The 22,005-nt window shown below is 38.4% G+C and overlaps 3 protein-coding genes, 1 long non-coding RNA gene and 1 pseudogene across 9 annotated transcripts in view; 1 reads left to right on the top strand and 4 right to left on the bottom strand.

Moving 5' to 3' along the window:
* The window catches only part of LOC105459272, a 28,031-nt gene extending 16,876 nt beyond the window's left edge, over positions 1–11,155 (bottom strand). The window contains exons 1-2 of the mRNA XM_011705164.1: positions 11,129–11,155; positions 10,212–10,741 (exon numbers count right to left, since the gene is read on the bottom strand). The gene's annotated coding sequence lies outside the window, so the exon portion shown is untranslated. The remainder of the gene's footprint in view (positions 1–10,211; positions 10,742–11,128) is intronic.
* Positions 11,156–11,587: 432 nt separating this feature from the next.
* Positions 11,588–14,584, bottom strand: LOC105459268. The gene is made up of 2 exons (XR_975658.1): positions 12,414–14,584; positions 11,588–12,123 (listed from the first exon to the last, which is right to left on the bottom strand). It is a non-coding gene; the product is annotated as an uncharacterized LOC105459268 (long non-coding RNA).
* A 73-nt stretch (positions 14,585–14,657) lies between these two features.
* LOC105459269 (delta(3,5)-Delta(2,4)-dienoyl-CoA isomerase, mitochondrial) lies at positions 14,658–16,810 on the top strand. 2 transcript variants are annotated; one of them, XM_011705155.1, is made up of 7 exons: positions 14,658–14,808; positions 15,305–15,458; positions 15,528–15,616; positions 15,720–15,847; positions 16,022–16,302; positions 16,403–16,529; positions 16,677–16,810. In XM_011705155.1, exons 1-7 carry the CDS (start codon positions 14,760–14,762, stop codon positions 16,773–16,775), a joined length of 927 nt encoding a protein of 308 aa, XP_011703457.1. In that variant the 5' UTR covers positions 14,658–14,759; the 3' UTR covers positions 16,776–16,810. The 2 variants fall into 2 exon arrangements, with proteins under 2 accessions (XP_011703457.1, XP_011703458.1); XM_011705156.1 differs by lacking the exon at positions 14,658–14,808 and adding an exon at positions 14,937–15,085.
* LOC105459270 (EF-hand calcium-binding domain-containing protein 2-like) lies at positions 16,468–18,579 on the bottom strand. 5 transcript variants are annotated; one of them, XM_011705158.1, is made up of 6 exons: positions 18,493–18,579; positions 18,270–18,368; positions 17,804–17,923; positions 17,595–17,715; positions 17,272–17,482; positions 16,869–17,095 (listed from the first exon to the last, which is right to left on the bottom strand). In XM_011705158.1, exons 2-6 carry the CDS (start codon positions 18,343–18,345, stop codon positions 16,958–16,960), a joined length of 666 nt encoding a protein of 221 aa, XP_011703460.1. In that variant the 5' UTR covers positions 18,346–18,368; positions 18,493–18,579; the 3' UTR covers positions 16,869–16,957. The 5 variants fall into 5 exon arrangements, with proteins under 5 accessions (XP_011703464.1, XP_011703460.1, XP_011703462.1 ...); XM_011705162.1 differs by lacking the exons at positions 16,869–17,095; positions 18,493–18,579 and adding an exon at positions 16,468–16,555 and having other exon boundaries at positions 18,270–18,363; XM_011705160.1 differs by lacking the exon at positions 18,493–18,579 and having other exon boundaries at positions 16,869–17,138; positions 18,270–18,363.
* LOC105459302 lies at positions 18,199–21,699 on the bottom strand (annotated as a pseudogene).
* Between the last annotated feature and the right edge of the window lie 306 nt (positions 21,700–22,005).

Here is a 22,005-nt window from a genome sequence, read left to right as displayed (position 1 = left end):
CCTCGGATCGGAGGTAGAGAAGCCAACGAAGAACGTGCGCGACGAAAGAGTTGATTCGCGCGCATGGGGAACGATCGAGGAAAGCGGACGCGGCTAATTCATAAAGCGAGCTGCGGGCAGGTAGGTAGGTATAAAATGGCCGGAAGCTGCGATAGTGACAGCGTGAAAAATAATGCCAGATGTTCACTGCTTGATTGCTCATCCTCGACTGAGAGAGTAAAGGATGATACTGTTGGTTCCGCTTGATTCCCGCCTGTCCTTTTACACGGGATTGGAAAATTACTAAAATACGCGTCCAGAAAAGAGACGATTATTTTTTTGTGCAGCGTCACGAAAGAATCATAATGTTATATAGAATATATCGATATCAAATCGAGTCTGCGCGACAAAAATTATTTGCATAGAACAGCAAAATTATATTCTGCGAAGCCAATATTATTTTTGTACAGCTGCACGTATCGATTTCTCCAAATGTCAATGTAAAATATTTTTATCTACTTAGATGACGTTTGCATTAATTTCAATTTAAAAAATTGTTCTTTGTTCAGCAATATTAGCTGATAATTTTTGCTGATAATTATTAATTCAACCAATTCAACTTGTACTGGAGTATCGATACTTGGAGTTAAATACCTGAGTACAGGTATTTAAGTACGTAAGTTTAGGTATTACAAGTACACAGATTTGTACTTGTGAGCGTCGTCGCGCGAATGAATACAGCGTATGCGTTATACGCTTTGGCGCGTCATGGAGGTGTTAAAGGCGCGACGTTGATTAAATTTATGTCTCTGTCGGTCGTGATAAATGCGATAGTTCGATCTGGTTATAATTTGGGCCCCGAGTAAAAGGAGTACACTTAGGAGGTGTACGAACCTTTTAGTACGTGTCACACCGGTATCTTCCCGCCACGATTTACGACGACGATAAAGCAATGACGAAAACGAAAAGAATGGAGAACGGACTTACTTCTCGCGTGTATTCCCGTGCTAATCAATTTAAACACCTCTATGTAACCGCTGCTTGATTAATCACCCCTGTAAAATGCTTTGCATAATAATTCTCGAAACTCGCAAGCAAGATATTAGCGCGTGGAGAATTATTGTGCGCTGCGCGACTGCGGATGACTCGGCGCGAGAGATTGTTGGGCTGTCAATTCGCAATGTTATTACCGCCGTAATATTTTCAAGATAATTACATAACGTATTATATTACATTTTTATTTTATGCACTGAACATAATGTTAAATTATACGTGATGTTGACATTAAATTTAATTAATTAATTTTATTAAGCAGCTATACAAAAACGAAGATTTTATTCGCAATAAACCCATCATCTTCCTCCGCTCTTTAATAAATTCGTTTTCAACGGCGACGAATAAGCATTAGCAGGAATCATTTATTTCGCTAATGAGAGCATAATTAATAAGCTGGAGCTGTCGCGATGCTTGTTGCGGCGGCCGATACGATGTATTATTCACGTTGACGGGAAACACCTCACCCGAAGCGAATTATATTTAACTAACGTGGCAGCCAATGAGGCGAATATAATATTTAGCGGAAGGGCGCATGAATGGCCATCCATTTATGTAAATAAACGATGCCTCCTCGCGAATACGGCCCGCGGCGGTAGGATGCGCGGTCCACTTTCGCAGCATCCGACGGCCGTAGATCTCGGATAGATGTGTCCGTCGCAGTCCATCGAGAGTACATCCACGGCACGTAGATCTGCTTTTCCCTTCCTCTCCCGTCCCCCGTCTTCTCTTCTCCTTTTTTCTTGTTTCCTTTTCATTTTCTCCCTTCCATCTCGCCGCGAGATTCCGTTACCGCACGAGCTCGAATCGAAAGAGGGAGAAAGAAAGATGAATATTCGCAGAGCGACTGAAGGAAAGAAAGAAGGAGAAAGAGTGATAAAGGAAGAAAGAAAAAATCGGCGAGATCTAGAAGCGAGAATTAAGAGGAGGAAGGAGTGGAAACGCGCGCTCGCGCGCGCGTTGAAATGAGCTCAGGCAGAAGGAAGAGGAAAGAAACATACTCGTTTCGCATTCTGCAGCGCGCTAGTCAGCGGCTAACTATAAGAGGAGCTAACTATAACCCGAAGTTTCTACCCCGCGGCAGCTATTTCGAGGCAGTTCTCTCGCGTGCGTTGTCGCACCGCCAAATCCTGACCCCGTCCCGATCCCGAGTGAGAGAGAGAGAGAGAGAGAGAGAAAGAAACCCGAACGTCGCGCACGCCGCCCGGAGAGCTTCGACGATGCCCCGGTAAGAAAAGTGCGACACGGTACAATACGCGATTATAGCGCAAACACGTACGATTCGACGTGAACATGAATCCGTTCATCTCGCGGCGTAAAACGTCGTGGGGGACCCGTTAGGAATGTAGCCTTATTAGTATTAGCGCGTAATTAACCGCGTGGCTGACACGACATTTCCACCTTATAATTGTAAGTAACGCTCGCTAATCTCCGTTAATAATTCACGTCCGACGGGACTCGAAACGCCGCGCGAGAAAAGCTGACTTCCAAGCGACGTCCGCACGTGCGATTGTGTTGACCGCATTCGAAATTATCGCGAATTAAAATTATTACGAGTGTTATTAGTAATTTAATGGTGCGTTACCGCGTGTATTATTAGCGAGAATGATAACTTATAACGTATACAGGTATTTCCACAACAATTTTTGCCGTACGGGGCGTTTTGCACCTGAGTGTATACAGTTACGTTATAATCACGCATCGGGCGATAATATATAATTCTAAGCCGGTTCGCATCCAGTTCTATATGCGTCTATGTTTAATTGCGCTTAGTTACGTCGCGACGATTAAGCGGCGCTCGCGCCTCGGATAGCGACACGAGGGGTCAATGCACGGGGGGGCCGTTTCGATGACGCTCCGCGTCCCCTCACCTCCTCCATTGGCTAAATCCTATTATTTATTTATACGCCCGGGAATTCTGTTGGAGCGCGGCGCGCGAACAGGATCGGCCGACATTTTCTTGGCTTCGTATACAAAGTTACGCCGTTTTAATGGTAACGCAACGAGCGCCTTCGCGCGACGCGACGTAAAGGGACATTAGCGTTTCCCACTCACGTAATCATATAGAATTTAAATATTGTAATATAAATATAACAAGCAGGTTATTCCGGATCGACGATAAGCGAGATATGCGTCCTGTATATATTAATATCATCGCGCGCATGTACTGCGCGGAAAAACGATCAAAACAAATTCAATTCTAGGACATGCGAGAGATCAAAAATCTGGAAATCTGGACTTGCATTAGAAAAGTGCCCTCGCGAAGAAAATCTCAAGGTACAGTTCGATTCCAGGTGAGTTTTGCACCTGCGATCAATATATATATCGAGCGATTTTCAAGCGCGATTAACCGGAGCGGCACCATGCAGCGATTAGCGTCGAACACGAGCGACTGGATTAACCTTGCGCGTTCTCGTCTCGCTTGAAAACGCAAGCTTTCTCGCTCCGCTCCGCGGCGAAAACGGAACGCGAGAGCACATGCCCGATGCATGTCGAACGAGCCGCGCCGCCCGTGATCGCGTGCATCCGGCGTAGATCCAGCGGAGGTATCCTTTTCGTGTCTCCTTCGAGAGACCCCTCTCTCGGATCGTGCGCCATCGTTTAACCTTGCCGGTTTCCTGAACCCCGTAGAAAAAACTAATCCCGTTTCGTCTCCTTATCCGCGCGCTGCGCGCGCGGCGCGACGCCCGCCGCGCGATATATTTATATACCGAGAGCGCGATGATCGTAAGAAGGAACGCGGAGCGTCAGAGCGCGCGAGCGTCCTCGCGCGAAATCGCGTGAAATCGCCGAGAGAATCGGCCCGAAAAGATTTCTAACCGCGCATTTTCTTACGAGCGACACACGTGTCGTCAGGCGACGTGCCAACTGTAACTGTTACCGTAACGTTTACTGTAAACGTTGACATGCCGAGCGCGGTGCATGCGCGAATGTCGAGCTCCCTATATAGCTGCACGGCTGAGGGGGAATTTCACGGAGGGTCGCTTCGACTCGCGAATATTCAATTATCGACGTTGGTCACGGGGGTTGTTTACGACGATATAATTTATCAATTACACGGTAACTCGTTGGTTTCCGAGGTGTCTCGCATCACGTAGCAGTATATAGTATAGTACGTCGGCCGTTCCGCCCGTGAGTACAAACGACCTCTGGATCCCTCCAGACACGTTATTGCACATGCAATACACCTGTTACTCTACGGGTTGCGTAAGTTTCCTCGGTGGCGAGCCCGCGAGTCAAACTGACCGCAAGAATTCCGAATACTTTCACTCGTTTCAGGCGCTGTGCTGCTGCGGTGCGGCGCGGTGCGGCGCGGCACGAATGTCGAGAGACGCGAGACGGGCCCCGAGAAAGTATCCCAATATGTGCAGCACGATCTGATAACTGCAGCACGCGAGAGCGCGGCGAAGGCCGCGGGGACGAAGGGAGGGGGGGGGGGCAGGTACAGCGAGGAAAGGCGATAAAAATAAAATTCCCGACTTACGCTCCTTGAGCCTGAATCGTTACGTACGGGGTAAACAGGCGCATTAACAAAATGCAGAACGCATTCCGCCGTTTCTTAATTCATTGATCGTGGACAGGTGCGACGCGTTACGTCGTCGTCGCGGAGGCGTTATTGTCCAAGTGTCACGCTTTGGAACGACGATGGTTGATGAGAGATCTCTCGCCGTGGGCCGCCCTACCCGGGTGGTCCGAGATGCATTTAGGCAGAGCGAATTTCTTTGACAACAATAGCGGAGTGCAGGGTGGACGGGAGATTTTGTTTAGATCGAGTGACGCACGCGAGAACGATTGCACGTTGACCGCTCGTACGTTTCTAACGCTGCACGCGCTGGAGCAAATGTGAATGACTCTAAACGTAAATGATTTTTATTCAATTATATAACTGTTAATCCATATCAAAAGCTGTTTACGCGCTTCTCGATTTTCTTCAACTAATCAGATCAAAATCGTTAATTAAGCAATAAAAAAATTATTATGCCGTATTGTACGACACACACTCGTATTATATGTATGTATGTATACATATATATATATAATATATATATATATATGTATATATATGTATATAGGTATAGATAATCACGATGTAAACAAGCTAGAGTAGATAATTATAATTATACGATATGCGTATACGATATATGATATTGATAGTAATTTCGAAAATTGAATTAATATTTCAAGATAAATCAAGGATTAATATTTCAAACTGATTAGATAGCCATGCTTAGAATAAATAAACTAAGCTGATAAATGCGCGTGCAACGCGATCGCATTCTACAGTTATGTACGTTATATGCAAACCAACTCGATCACGCTAACTAATTCACTGATATTATCAATTTATGATCGCGCGTGCGTGATTCGGCACAGGCGAGACTGTTTCGAGCGGGAACAAAAGCGAAAGCTAGGGTGTTTGAAGCACATTATTCGTATAATTATTTGATGTGGTCATATCAAAGCTATTCGAAGCGTAAAGTGCTAAACAAGAATTTCTAACACTAACTTTGTAATAATGAAGTATCGGGTAGTAATTCTCCAAATTAATGACACGCAAAAAAATTAAATGCATTTGAAACACCAGTGATAACAAAAATACATCTGTTTTTCTGCTCAGGTATAATTGAGACGTTCAATATTGTTTTAACAGCTGTTGAAATACTGATTTTTTTGTTTATATATTATTATTATATTATATTTTGTTTATATATTTTGTTTGTTATTATATATTATATTGTTTATATATTTTTTTGGTTATAAAAATTTCTGGTAATTTCTGCTTATGTCTCAACTTTGAATATAAAAATTCTAGGATGATCCGCCCCTCGAGGCCAGCGAGACGATGTGCTCTGCATATCTGGCCTATCATCTCTCAAATCTGCGGAACCTCGAGGGATACCTCAGCAGACGCATCTATATAAAATTGCAAACCGGTGGCCCCCGCGCGATGGGATCTGTCGAAAAAGGCATAAAGCGACCAAAATGTGTCGCACAAAAGCCCCTTAAGAAGGTCAACCGGACTCGAGGGTCAAGCGGAGTCAACCGATGCGATTTGGTTTATGGCGCGAGCGCGTATCCCTTCCCTCTCGTATTATTGTATTTTCGACGATGATTTACGATAGGAGCGACCGCGCATTTGTGTTTCCCTCTAAATTCTTTTTTTTCTTTTACTCGCCCGGCAACGTATACCGCGCCCGAGCAGCAATGCAGCGATGCGTCGCGGGACGTCATCAGCAACACTCCGGAATTTCCGGAGCTGACGGTCGTTTGCGCGTCACTCCAAAAAAGGCAGCAATTTTTTTTGTCGAATGTAAAGCAATAAACGACATGTCAAATTCAAAGCAATAATACATATATAATACATACATAAAATGTGCCGTTTTAATTTATTTATCGAACATAAAGCAATAAACCGATACGTCAAATCTAAATGATGTATATGAAATTTAATTTCCTCTGTTTTAAGCAATTATATTCCTGTTATTTATTTGATCTTTCCATACTGCAAAATTAAAATATCGCTATGTGAAATGTAGTTTGGTTTACATTTGAATTCATTATTTTTTTCAAATTTTAGAGCTGAGCTCTCCTCACGCTCACTCCTGTGTCCACTACTTCACTTTATAATTCTATTTTAAATTCCAATTCCATATTCTATATTATTTTCCAGTCCATTATCGTGAACTATTATCGTGATCACTGATGTGTTTCGCAAGACTACTTTTATTTGTGCGCTGAATTTATAATACGTCCGCGTTTACAGTACTTAATCATGTTCACTACTCCCGGAATTAAGAAAGGATATATTGCTTATTTATACATTTTCTCTCAACGACATTATCTATACGGAAAGTTTTGCATGAGAGCATACATGACGTAACCCGTAAATCGTAAGATTAGAAGTACGCAATGAGGCGTGAGGTTGTAAATCTGCCGCCTCTGTGGAAGAAAGTAGCCCTCGTAAAAATCTATAATGAATCCCACACGTAACAGTGACCTATCGTTGCGCTTACTTTCGATGCGCTGAGTTCGATGCACTCGAAGCTTCGCCCATCTCAATGGATGGAACGCTGAATTGAATCGCTCGCAGAAGGAAAAGCGGAAGGTAAAAAAAAAAAATAAAGTTAATCGTTACAGAAAACTGTTGCAAAAATTGTTACACAACTGGCCGCTGTTACATAAAAATGAGCTGAAGTCACCGAGCAGTAATTTTAAGTAAATTAAGTTTTTAAAACGCAAAGATGCCCGCCCAAGTTGCGTGTCTCAAGTTAATTTCTGTAATTCACGTTATTTTAAGATTATATCTTAAATTCGCTTACGCGTGCTTATGTATAATACAATATTTATGTGTTACGTAACAATACGCAATAATATTGCGAAAATACGATATGCAAAATATGTATGCACGTATCTTTTTCATATTGTATTCATAGCGTATGAATGCGCGATTCGTTTCGTTCAAACGATCAGATTGCAGCGGACGAATATATCACTGATGATATAAGGTCTAATTTTATCGAGGCTAATGGGAGGGCGCACGTTAACTTAAACGATTCAAGGATTTCTCGAACCCGATTAAAAACTCCCCCCGGGAGAGATATTGCCCCATCGTTAATGTAAATCGCGATTAACGCAATTAAAAACTCGGGAACGCGTCGAGCAGGTTTAACGCGGTTATCGCGACCTTAGCGAGTGGCGCATCGGAGCGCACGGGAGCGGAGTGCCTCTGACAGATGGCCACCAGAGATTTCCGCAAGAAAATAACGTTTACAAAAACGTTGACGGGAGATACAGCGTGAATATGGCGCGCGCGCGCTTTGGAGGCAGCCGAGGCGATTCCTAGAGAGCGACTGTAATCGTTAATCCTTGCGAAAGCGACTCGTCACGATTTAAGTGGAACCATTCGCTACCTTTGCATATTAAACGCCGAGATACCGCGCGTTGTAACGTCAACTGCGCTATTGCACACACGGGTCTATTAAGCCAGCCTCCGTCAATGGGGGGATTAAAGATGAAAAGATAAGATTTCCCGTCCTCTAATTTGAATTTTTACTCAGGAGATGCGTTTAGCGACATATTTAAATTATCCCGTGAGAAATAATCGCAACGTAAAATTGACGAAACGTAAAGTGTTGCATTACACGACACCGCGTCGTCGTCGTGCGCAATTTCGATACCGAGAATCGCGATAATCCTCATACTGGAACAAGGAACACTTTGTCGTGTACATACAAGCATGTATAACACGCGCGCTTCTCGCTTCTCCAATCCGCTGTAACTTCATCCCGTCTTCTTTATCCCCCATTTCAGATCCACGTCCGGCAGCAGCTTCTGCATTTAGCGAAAACCGTTCCACGTTTGAAACGCGTGCGATATCGACGATTTTGCGCTACGCTCTCTTACTGCTACGTAATAAACTTAAGTATACCGAAAAGTATGCGGCGGACGATTACATTGGAATGTAAACTTGCTGAATTACGGGGAATTAATATTACACGTACCGGGAATGGTACGTACATGACGTTTATATGGCCACGGGTGCACCGAGCGTGTGAAGTAGCGATAGGTAAAAGCGAATCGACCGCTTTCACGTGCTTTGCAATTTATACCGGCGCATATAGTTCAGCGAAATGAATGCGTCGCTCTATCGATCCTTCTATAATTCCACCGTTATTCCGAGTTTAACGTAGTACGCGCGTGATTTATTAAAACACGGAGTTTGAAGTCCTCACGGCGAATGTGTAACGCAATAAAATACGAGAGACATCACGCATTAAGGACAGAAGGACAGTAAACACAATGACGAACAGACACAAGTACTTTATGGAAATAAATTTCATGTTGAAGAACAAAAGCCCCCGTTCTTAACTGTTAACGGCAAAATTTAGAACGACAAGCGTGAACTCTGGTGCGCCTTTGATCAATTTCTGTAATCAAATCTTGTAAAGTAAATCTTTCTGGACGAGGAAGATACCTGGAGAGAGCGGTAATTTTCTTTGAAAATGTGTAACTTTGCTTTCAACCTTACTCGGCAAATACGACCACCAACTTTTTGAATTCAATATCTCTACCTCTTCTTTATACCATCTCTTTTCTAATCAATTTAATATCCCCATCTGATAAGCAATATTTTTAAAGTATAATTTTTAAATAAATATTTCCAAAAGAAGGAGAATTTATTTATTTAACTCCCGAAATGTCTCTAATTCTATTCGCTGTGCATTCTTCTTGCGTCTCTCGAAGAGGCGTGAAGACACACGATCGTCTTATTGCAGGCGCTACTATCAATTAACCATTATTGTCTGTCGTATATCACCATTGCTAAACGGAGCCGTAGATGTTTCGCAATCATGTTCGAGATTGCAAATGCGAGAACACATTGACTGAAACTGCAATCGTTCCACCGCGGAAAAATATCCCACTCGCGAGTCATTATTTTTCACGAAGGCGCGGCGTTGCGGTAGACGCGATAAATTGCGGAATTTCTGCAATATCGCGAAAATTCGTCGTTCATTTATAATGACGCAATTAGTCCACGTAATTGATTCCGGCATTATTGAGACGATGTACAAATTGTACACGGCAATCATCCTTCCTTTAATTTGAGACTCGTATTATTTACACGCCGTGAGTTTGACGTGACATTTGACGTTAACATTTGCATAATCAAAAACACGTTTGTTGTGAAAGATCTCAGTCGTTGTGATATGATAGGAACTTTGTTAAAGGGACTGCAAAAAAAGTTGCGGAATAACCGTATTTTCTGAAAGCTGTATTCAGAAACAACATAATTGCTGGCGATCGATTGCTCCGGATTGCTGAAAACTCCTGGTGCGAACCGACCCGGCGTTACAACTGTACTTCGTTAACAACATTTGCCGACATTTATCGATTATTACATAATGTGATTTGTGCTAACAGTCGTAGAACAAACTGAAATGATTGTATTACGTGTATAATAGCGCAGTAATGATTCATTGAATCTGGAGTAACGGAACGGAGGGGGGGGGGGAATGCAGAGTCGCATTAATTCGCTATTGTCGCTGCTTAAGCGCCGCGCTTTAAATACTCAAAAAAAATAGCGATAGATGTAATAGGTAGTACATTAAACGATACAAAATACAATAACCCTTTTATGTCACGGAAAGGCGATCGGATGTCGTTGAATGTATGCTCACCTCTGCCGGACGTGAAGAAGACAGTGGCGGACCGACGTTTTCCGGTCGCTATACAAAATTCCTATGGTGCAGCGCGGAAAAACACCCCCACAGCTGCGGTACTGACGGTTCGTTCCTCTCGGAAAGGCACAGGTGTCATCGCACTGTCACGGCGCACGCAATTCACGATTGCCGCATAGGATACCGCGGCATGTCTTTATCTCTCTCTCTCTCTCTCTTTCCTTCTCTCTCTATCTCTCTCTCTCTCTCTCCCTCTTTCTTTCTTCCTGTTTCTATCTTTCTTCTTGTCGTACGTGACGTATCGGTAATCGCGACTCGAGAAACAATCGGGAATTTCGGGGAGTGGATGGAACGTGAACCTCGATCGATGTCCGTGCGCAGACTGCCCGCACCATCGTCGCCGGTTGCCTCGCGTTCGTCATACTACGGCCCCTCGTTGCGTCTTTCTCCCGCGCGTGTTTCCGCTCTTTCGCTCTTTCCCCCACCGCATGCTCTCGCCTCCCGGCCTGCTCCCACATGCGCGGATTTCCCTTCAAAATTAATTAATTAATTAATAATACATTGTATGGGAAAAAAATCATGTAACACGTGTGTATCTAATGCATGTACATTCACAGAAATGTATAATCAACGTTATAGAATGAGGGAAAGCAGATTAGGAAATGTAACGAAAAAATGTTTGATATTATCTTCTACCAAGATTTAGATTTTCAGTTAAATTCAAACTTTGTCAAATTTTATGCTATTGATAATATATCTAATGTGTTGCCATATGGCAAGAAGAGGCATTCAAGAAGGTTTAGGAATAAATTCATTTGATACTGCCGTGTGGCAATAGTAAAGATTATTGTAGGTTAATTGCATTAAGATATAATAGCAGTCGCACAGCTGACAGTAATTTAAACTTCCTCACGTACCTTTTAAGCCGATGACACCTACAGGCTTTTCGTAGGATATCTCTCCTTTCATCATTTTCTTTCCCGATATATTCAAGTTCTCCATAAATATATTCATATTTGATATTAAATAGCAACGTTCATACAATTATTATTTAATGACACGAATTCGTGTTCCTCTCATATAATTATATCAAAAATTTTGCCAAATTTTATGTCATAAAAAATACAATTATTCATGTGCACGTCAGTTTTAATTTTGCATTAATTGCATTTAACTTTGTAAATTTTACGTTGAGTGCATTAATAATTAATTTGGTTTTAAAAAAAGTTAATTTTTATCTTCCCGTCGGTTATATATTTATTTAATGTAAAAAGTTTTCTTTGTATCCGTTATATCGTTAATAAAATATTAATTATATATCGTACATAATTTAAACACACGGCTCACTAATAAATTATACGGTGCACGGTCACTAGTTTATGTCGAGAAACATCCGTTTAATAAATAATGTACCGAATAATTACAACCAAAATTTCCATTTTCGGCGAAATTAAATGCACATCATCATTACACGCTTGAAATCAATAACAAATTCATATAAGAGTCAGTAATGAATTCGTAAAAGATCATTTCGTCAGCGCTCGTATCGTTGTTTCTTGAAATTGTAATTACTAGTAAGCAATAAATGAGTCGAAAGTTTCAATAGTAGTACGTAAAACGATTTCATAATCGAGAAATTTCTTTTAACTATACACAGTAGGTTCTGTTCCACTTGGGACGCGCGGCGCTCGGAGGTCTAAGTCCGCCGTGGCCCGTTGTCGGATATGTGACGAGACATCATTAAGATTCCGTGCGTCGGTTTCAAAACCAACTGGCATTTGTTCTCTTGTAAGTGTGAGATAGAAAAAGGGCACCACACCCTGGGGCTGACGTTTTCCTTGTGTAGACACGGCGATATATAAACTTTGTTCATCGTCTGCATTCGAGAAACTATCGTTTAACGCGCTAGCGTCTACAATAATAGAATAATTAACGCTAGAATAAAAACGAACGTTGATAATAGATTTAGAAATAGAGTAATAATTAGCGCGATGCTGTACAGCTTCCCGTTCTGCAATAGAAAGATCGTAGAAACGGTTGCTGAAATATTTCATCGCAAAAAGTATAAATACATTGTGCGATAACGCGAGTTCCTCAAGGATGATTTGTGATAATTAAATGTAGATGTACTTATAATTTTTTTTATTTTACTAGTTATATTCTTTTTTGTCAAAACATTTCTGTGTACGTCAAAACTCTTACGAGATTTCGGCCACAGAAATTCACAAATCTTTCGATAATAATAGAGACGAAAGTTCTATTATTTTCTATTATTTTTGAGAATTTTAAAGCAAATTGTGCATTACGATATAAACGTAGAACAAAATAATTTCAGGAATAATCCGAGAAGCTGACAGGCGTGGACAAACACAATTTCGTAATCAATGCAAAAACAAATGAAACGAATTAAGGACAAATAGCCGGCGAAGTTATGAAGGCCTTTGTATCTGCCGCATCGCAATTACGTTCGTTCGAAAATGACGTGCATCACCGCGTTTTCGTCGTCTTTGGAAGCGGTCGCGACTGAGGATCGGGAAGATCCTCTCCGCTATTCTATATGAGAATCTTAGCTCGTTTAAGGTAAGTAACTGCCACGCAAAAACTGGACATTCCGCTGGTGTTTGTCCTTTTTTCATTCCACCCGTGTGTTTTTCCCCTTCCCACTTTTCATCGCTTCGCCTCGAAGAGCGATGGTGACACTTCAGCCTCCGCTAGATGCACGGATGTATATAATCCCGATGCAATCCTCTAAAAATATGTCAAACTACACGTTCGTAAAGCCGTTAAGAGATATAATTATCGCGTTACACGCGAAGTGCAACTCAAAATGCAAGAAGATACATAATTGAAATAAGGGTAGACAGTTCGGATTCGAGTTTTGAATTTAAGCATTCAAATTGAATAAACTGAAAGGAATTTATAATCTTATAAAATTACATATCTTTCAAACGTCCAAGAAATAAGAAATTAGATGCATTTGAAATTTAAATATATTGTGCTATCATTGTTCTTTAATTCTAAAGTTTCGAAATACATGTATGTGCATTTGTAATAATATCGAGAATATTAATTAGCTCTTTTTTCTTAACAATATCAAATTAAAAGTATAACAATTATTAAATCAATTTTTACTGATCTTACGGAATTAAAAGAATCAATCTAATTTGAAAAAATTATATTCCAATTTTTAATATTTTTGTATTATTATAATATATAAAAGTATTTAAAATTAAAGGGAAAATTTCGCGGTTACGTGCATTTAAAGGAAACATATATATAATTATTTAAAAGACATAATGTTATTTATAGTCCTTGACTAAAAGTTTGCAATATACTATTAAATATCCCTACGTGGATAATTAAACAGTACCGACATTATGATCGCTCTCAATCATCCAATATAAATATTTAGCATATGAAATGTAACATTAATTTTACAATTTATGAAAATGTAGTATATATGTATTATATTTTTAAACTGCAGAACTGCATTTCTGTGTAGTTATCATCCACGTCTGGTTTATAATTTGGCTTCCTGTTTCTTTCTTTATCCGTAATATTTACGGGAGGGCGTTAGCGTACGGGAAATTCTTTAAATCATGCTACTGTCGTAAAACTTTCGGTTTTACGATACTGAATTCAGTATAAAGTTGTAAACGCGTCGCGACAGGATTCTCGCCAAACGACTAAAAAGTAATAAAATAAAGAATAAAGTAAATTACTCAGCCCACGATTGCTCCGCCGTCTAATGCTTTCCTGGGTCTTTTTTTCTCCTTCTCTCTCCCTTTCTTCTTCTTCCACTCTCTCTCTCTCTCTCTCTCTCCCTCTCTCTCTCTCTCTCTATGGCTGTTCCGCCTGCTCCTTTACGGCATTCGCATAACATTCGCGAAGTTAATAATTTAAGATCGCGCACTTACTAATTACCAGAGTTTAGTGGTCGCATTCTATACGGCATTTCTGACGGTATTTACACGCGATCCACACACGCTTTGGCACATTGAGACAGCTATAATTATGAACGCGAAAAAAATACGATCGCGCGAAGCGAATTAAAATTAAAATAAATATCCGCGAAACGCAATTCGAGATGCATAATAAGGCATGATCGTCACTTGTTGGTTGATCGCTCGCGCGATTACGTCTCAATACAAAGTCGCGAAACGCGCGTCGACTATCGCTCAACAATTGATTAAATATGACTCTCTTAATTGATACTTATATAAGTTATAAAATAAACGCGTCGTCGCGATGCCACTCGATCAAAAGTGAATCACTTTTAATTCAACGTTTCTGAGACTAATGCTAGAGGGCACTGAAAAATTACAAAAATCCTTTTTATCTCAAGAGGTTCTTGTGGTTTGCATCTCCTCTCTGACCGAGCAGCGCAACACTGCACAGCTTACCGAACTCGCTCAGTCGATATAAATACATTGCAGTATTGCACTTTGTACTTTTTAGATAGCATTTATATTAATAATTTTTTGTAAGCACAGCAACGCCACGTTCAACTTTATACCTTATTTCTGTTCGTCGAATACTTGATGGGACATGGCAATAAATATCATCAAGAATAGTTTAACGAGATCAATTAGAAAACGTAAGTTTTATAGATGTCTCATCCTTTTTTCCCATAATCTAGAATAGAGATTAGAATACTGTTTTAAAAGAAACTCGCAGTAATATCTTTGTTCAACGTACTGAATATGTATATATATTCAGATAGCACACAGGAGTTCAAAAGCATTCATTAGTATATTCAGTCATGTCATCATTCTGAGTTTATTTTCAGGTGTAAAAAGAATATACTTTTTGCAGACTTTTTCGAAAGAGAATTCTTTTTACATCTGAAAATGAACTCAGAATTGATGACACAGGTATGACTGAGTTCTCTTTGAACTCTTTGTACTGAGTATATTATATTCTACACGTTTAATTAATTGTGATCAACTGTTTCTCTTTTAAATCATATTTTTTTAATTTTAACAGTTTTCTCAATCGCTTGAATTTAGTTATTGAAATTATAATTAGCTATTAATATTAATTAGCTATTGTATGGTAATTATTATAATGTTCTTACTATTAAAACTTTGCAGATTTACAAGCTGCTTCTGTGCTGACGGAAAGATATTCTACAGAAATGTCACAGACGTACAAGACATTGGCAGTATCTACCCCGAAACCATTTGTTTACATGGTCAAGTTGAACAGGCCAGAGAAGCTAAATGCAATAAATATATCTATGTGGAAGTAAGTAATCCCTTGTCCTGTTTTTTTCACGATTAAGCACTTACATTCTCATGAATTGTTTTCATTTAGAGAATTTAAGGAATGTTTCGACGGATTGTCAATGAATCCAGACTGCAGAGTAGTTGTTCTGTCAGCTGCTGGAAGGGCATTTTGCGCAGGTAAATTATAAAATAAATCTAAAGAATTTTATATATGTATTTATCTGAGACATCTAAGTGCCGAAGGAATTTTATTTCAAAATCTGACAATCTGACGTTGCAGGAATTGATCTGCAGGGAATGATGGAATTAGGACAAGGTTTAGCGGAGTACGAGGATATTGCGCGCAAATGCAAATATCTGGAATCTAAAATTAAGGATATGCAAGATTCATTTACTGCTTTGGAAAAGGTATCTTGTTATTCACAAAGATATGACTATTTCAGCAATATGATGATATGATAAAGATACTTATATTAAGTATTTGCGTTTTACGTATAAATCTAGTTTTCATAAATATATTAGATGGATTGTTTCATTGTGTCTAACTACCATGAAAGTGACAATGCAACATCATTTTGACAGTGCTCGAAACCTGTGATAGCCGCTGTGCACGGTGCATGCATCGGTGCGGGCGTGGACATGATATGCGCAGCTGATATACGTTACGCTTCATCTAACGCATATTTTCAAATAAAGGAAGTTGACATAGGCATGGCGGCCGATGTAGGTACGCTTCAGAGATTTCCGAAAATTTTGGGCTCTGACAGCTTGGTAAGGGAGCTTGTCTATACAGCGCGGAAGTATCCAGCTACCGAGGCGCTGGAAAGTGGATTTATAAGCCGCATGTTGGATAACGAAGAGAGGTAAAACAACAAATTAACTGAAGCAAAAAATATAAGCATAATGATTATTCGAATAGAGTGACGTAAATTATAATAATGATTATTTGTATTCTCTATTCAGCTTGTTGAATAAATCGATAGAAGTTGCTGAACAGATTGCCAGTAAGAGTCCAGTTGCAGTGCAAGGTTCAAAAATGAGTATAGTATATTCGAGAGACCATTCTATCCAAGAAGGATTAGATCATATTGTAAGTCTCCTTTCTGCTCATTCCACCTGAAATTATACAATAAAAATTTATTATTCGCTATAAATATTACACACGAAATAATTTCTCATACTTGAATACTTGAAAGGTAGCATTTCAATAACACATTTTTGGGATCTGTTTCAATAGGCGATGCAGAATAAGGCGATGCTTCAAAGTGAAGATTTTTTGAATGCAACTATGGCACAGGCCGTTAAAGGCGATCCTCCAATATTCTCGAAATTATAAATTATCCTATTCTCGATTTTAATATTCTTAATATTTCCAACGTCGCATAGATATTTTTATAACAATGTTATATTAATGTTAAAAATGGATACATGTATTTTTCGGAAATGTATATTTATACAACAAAATATAAGATAACTTTGTATAACTTTTCTATTCACAGATTTTGACATATCGTTAAATTATATCCCTTTCATATATAAATTACGTCCACTAAAATAATATATATATTTTTTTGCGTTAAGTATAATCTTGTTTAAAGAAAATGCTTCCCCATCTGCGTTTTTTAGCCAATTCTGCTGCTTTTTCAGCTTCCATTTCTTCAACAATATTATAAACATTAATATCTTTGGGAATTTTTACCTGTAATTTTTGTATCTTGAATGATCTCAAATAATAGATTTTTAATAACGCAATAGTTTTTTCAGATAAAATGTAGACTCTTGTCGAAAGAAATCTTAACAATAATTGGAAATAAAATTATATTTTTACGCACAATTAGCAAATTGATGTAATCCTCATAATTAATTTTTCCAGTTTCCGCGTCACAGGCTACGGCCATCATGTCGGCCACTTCTTCCTTCGTGAACGGCTCCCCAATTTCCATAGTTGATTTCTCTAAATCCTCTTTCATGATGTATCCGCGATTCTCAGGATCGAATAATTGGAACGCTTTCAATAATTCTTCTGGTTCTGCTGGTTTGAACCTATAAATACCAAGCAAGTTATAAACAAGACAGTCACTGTGTTATATTATCCGTTTTCCGATGCATCGGTTAAATTTATTCCGATAATGAAAAAAAATTCACTTGAACGTACTTGCGTTCATTGATCACTTTGCTCATGTACTCTACAAATCGGTTTATTGGCACGCAATTACTTTCGACATCTTCAACTTCTACTTGTATTTCTTGTAACTCGGCTTCCGTGATGACACACCCTGTTAAATAATATAAAAGAATTTGAATGTTGTGTGTGCTCTATAAAATTATACAAAATTGTTAGGATTTTTGTATTGTGAATGTTACCTAATGATCTAATTATAGTTCCCAAATCTCTAACGTTTACCTCACCAGTCCTGGCAGTATCAAACACATCGAACGCCTCGTAAAGTCTTCTTTCTAACAATGACGGTTCAAAGATAGGCACTAAGTGTAAAACACAAAAATTGTTAAATATTGTTGAATTGACACAGAAATTATTATTAAGATACTTACTGATATCTTAGAAAATATAGTTTACAAGTTTTTTTAAAGAAATAAAGAGGAACGATTTTCAAGAAACTTGACTGATACGATTAGCTTCTAAGAGAGAATTGTTTGATCAATAAGTAATATGAAACTGTGCAATCTCAGGGAAGTTTTAGTCCATTAATGAGCTTTCTCATATAATTATCTTTATATAAATCGTACAGTTAAAAAAGTTTTAAAAAAATTGAAAAATTTTATTTTACATCTGTACATGTTAATTACAAAGTCTTTGACTAGTACGTACATCTTAGAGTTTCTCTTCGTAAAGTTATCCGTCTTTCGACGATACTTTTTCTGGGCGATATAAATGATTGACGCATTTTTGGAAAGATATGTCGTCACACTAATGCAAACAATATTTCTATTATTTAGTTTAATTATGCACAAACAAATTCGTCCAGTATGGCAAAAGATTCCCATAAAACGATATTTTATAAACACTTTTTATAAAATATTACAACTTATACCTCCTGTGTATGACGTTTGATGTCAAAATGCAATAAATTTAGGTTCAATCAATTGCAATCAATAATAAAACATGATTAAACAATTGCAGGAAATGCTGCGATAATTTCAGAAATGTATGTACATACATACTCTGTATGGTCGAAGATATCTTACGCTATTTTTAATATAAAAATAATAGATTGGTTATATAAATATAATACAATTGCAATTAAAAGTGAGCCGTTTGTCGATCGATCTCGATAATATCTTCAATAATCTCTTGAACCCGCGTTCCGATCTTCTTGGCCAAATCTGTTTTCTCATTGTTGGGTAAGAAAAGATAACGCCACACCAAATCACCGTCAATGATGCCTCTCGCCGGATTCCCTTGATTTCGTATGTAACTTTTGTACGTGCTACAAATGAAAGAAAGAATGTGTGTTAATAATATTCTCGATTTACTAAATAAATTAGCAGATATAATATCTGTATAATCATAATTGAAACTTACCGATAAGCTTTCGGATTTAAGCCCGCAATATGACAGATATGCGTGACCAGTACATTTTGTAACATAAGTAATCTCCGATATGTTTTCTCTGGTACTGGCAGAGTGTAACCAAGACTGCCGTCCAACGATGCTAAAATGTAAGAAGAGATGTGTTCGCATGTAAAAAAAAACGCTTGAATATTTAAAAAATATTCCATTGAAAAATGTTCGCAGTATCGCTATTTTTAAAATATATATTTGTACTCACCGTACATAGTGACATGTCTTTTATCAGCACCGGAAAACTGTTTCTTATCATTTGCAGGATCGGTGACTCTGCATCTAATACGAAAGAAAGTGTTTACTTTTTGTCCCAGATGGAAATCCGCCTTTCTAATTAGCTTTTGACCACCCAGACTTTCTCTGGACTCCGGTTGATACATAAATAAAGCTAAATTGCTCTCTCTGTCAGCCACAACAAAACCTAAATTTGTATTATCAATTAAATACTCTATCGTGTACACTTCCACAGGTCTAAAGTCCTGCAACAGAATGAATTATGTATTTTAAATGCTTTCGTAAATGTGATTTATATGTACAGTCGTGGACAAACAGTTGTAACTTGTAACACTTTTTTTTTATAGGTTTCGAATTTATATTTAATATATATACATAATATTATATTGTACATAATATATATTTTGTAGGTAACTAATATTTTGCAAATGCGAACCACGATGTACTATCATTAGTCTAGAGACAGTATAATACCAATCGTGGTTCGCATTTGCAAAATATTAGTGCGTTTTGAAAAACCTATAAAAAAAGGTGTCGCAATCTATTTGTCCACTGTACAGTCAAAATTAATAAATTATACTTACTCTGCTGACGAAAGAGTGTTTTATATTCTTCTCGAAATCTTAGCAAACTAATGGATTTGTAGACGTCGGCTATCAGAATAAGACTTTTGATACTAAGCATTTGATGAATGTAGAGTCTGAGTGTCGATAAAAACGACACCAACAAGATCGTTATCTTTCAATTACCAAATATAAATCTGTAACAAAACAAATTTTTAATATTACTTTACAACAGGTATAATTCTTGTAGAAATGAAAAATCGAGAGGGAATACAATACCTTTTGTCCAACAGCTGAGACTAAAAATTCTGATACTGTTATAGCAGTTATAGGTCCCTTTTGCTCCTTTGCGTACATCTGTTTAAATCTATTCTTGGTTAATGGCTGGCCAGGCTCAGGCACTACTTCAATTATGTCGAATATAAGTATCTGAAAATTTAAGAAAAAAAAATAAAATTCACCAATTGATAAAGCTCGAAAATATTTTCGATATGAATGTAGACTCACTCGTCCTCTGCTTGTGATATCTTCACCGTAATTATAATTTGTTCCCAATACTATGTAACCTTTCAAATCAGACCTCGTTCCTTCGTAAGCCAGAGAAACGTTCTTTAAGCAAGTGACATGTTCCTATTAGTCCAACTCGATTTTTGTTGGGAATCGTTTCCCATGAAACGGGAAAAAACAATACAATAGACAGTACAATTGTTCTTGAGACGGATAAAGAAATCTTTCTGAATGCTCCTCTTCCATAAATTCCTAATTGATAATAATCAATATTAATTTTTAGTATCGCTTCTAATCTATTTGATAAATAGCTATTCATAAATAGTTTGGTAAAACTGAAAGAGATAAAATATTTTCTTTTTAATACCTTGTCTTTGCCGTTAAATCTATAGTAACTCTTGAGAGGTTCAGCTGTGCTTGTTATAACACAGTAGGTTTTGCTTTCAAGATGATACGTAACAAAATTCGGGGTGCATCATAAAGGGACTTTTCTAACTGGCCACGGAGCGTCGTACGATAAATGAGTCGGTAAAATAAAAGAGCTACATCTGTAGCTCTTCCTGGAAAATAAGACATGTGTCATCTTTTATCATCTTATGTTACTAATAACCGGTATTCATAGTCGATTCTTATATTTAAGACAATCTTAAGATATCACAAGCCAGTCACAAAGCCATTTAGACATCTTAAGACATTACTTGAGACAGTCTTATAAAGAAGAACAGACTATGAATACTAGCCTTTTATGAAATATACTGTAAAAATAACGTACCTTTCTATTAGAGTATAGGAAACCTTGAGGACAATTAATTAAATATTAATCTTATTGGAAGATGTTAATTTCAATGTCAAATAAGTCATCATTGTTGAGGCTGGGATCCTTATGAAAAGGTAACACAACCAGTTTTCTGCCAAATATCAGCATTACCACACATCTTCCCTCAGGATCCACTCTTACTATCAGTAATATGATGATGATTTGTCCATCCATCCTAGTCAATTAAAATGTAACTTGAAAATTTGTTAAGAATAAAATTGGGGATAAAAACGAAGTATTTGAAACACGAATTTAATAACTGAAGTTAAAAAAATTTTAATATTGCATTGTTCCTTGCAAAAATAAACAGAAAACTTTCAAACAAGAGTGACAGTTCTAAAAACGAAGCTTAGTTCTTTGGAATTGGAAGCTCGTAGGTCCTTCTCATAAAAATTGCAACCTTTATCTCTTCCTCTTCAAAGTAATGCAACGACACAGTTCTCAGGTCGTAAATGTCCTGATCATATTCGACGACGGACAGTTTTGCATCGCGGAAGCTGAGCAGCAAAGAATCCCTTTGTGAGCCGATAAGATGAACGGACTGCATGGACATGATGCAAGGTGTACTGCGCCAAGCATTCCAGCTTCATTTTAGGAGGACGTGTTTCTGCACAGAGAATAATATATACGCATGTTCTTCCAGCTTGTATGTACATTCGATTAAGTGGTGTGTGAGAAAGTTGAAATAAAAGGGTGTATCTGTGTATTTCTCCCTCCTTGTCATGTCGACGTCGAGAATCAAAACACCCGTATAATATTCGCGCCGGCAAGGAGGCATTTCTCGTGTGATTAAAAAAGTGGCATGTGATCGCGTGCTCGACTCCCGTTGCGGGATGGGTACTTTTGCATATAGAATACA

The sequence above is a fragment of the Wasmannia auropunctata genome, unplaced genomic scaffold (assembly GCF_000956235.1).
Source record: "Wasmannia auropunctata unplaced genomic scaffold, wasmannia.A_1.0 LD334199.1, whole genome shotgun sequence".
Taxonomy (NCBI): domain Eukaryota; kingdom Metazoa; phylum Arthropoda; class Insecta; order Hymenoptera; family Formicidae; genus Wasmannia; species Wasmannia auropunctata.
Note: the sequence above shows the minus strand (reverse complement) of the source record. Positions and strands in the feature narration are given on the sequence as shown.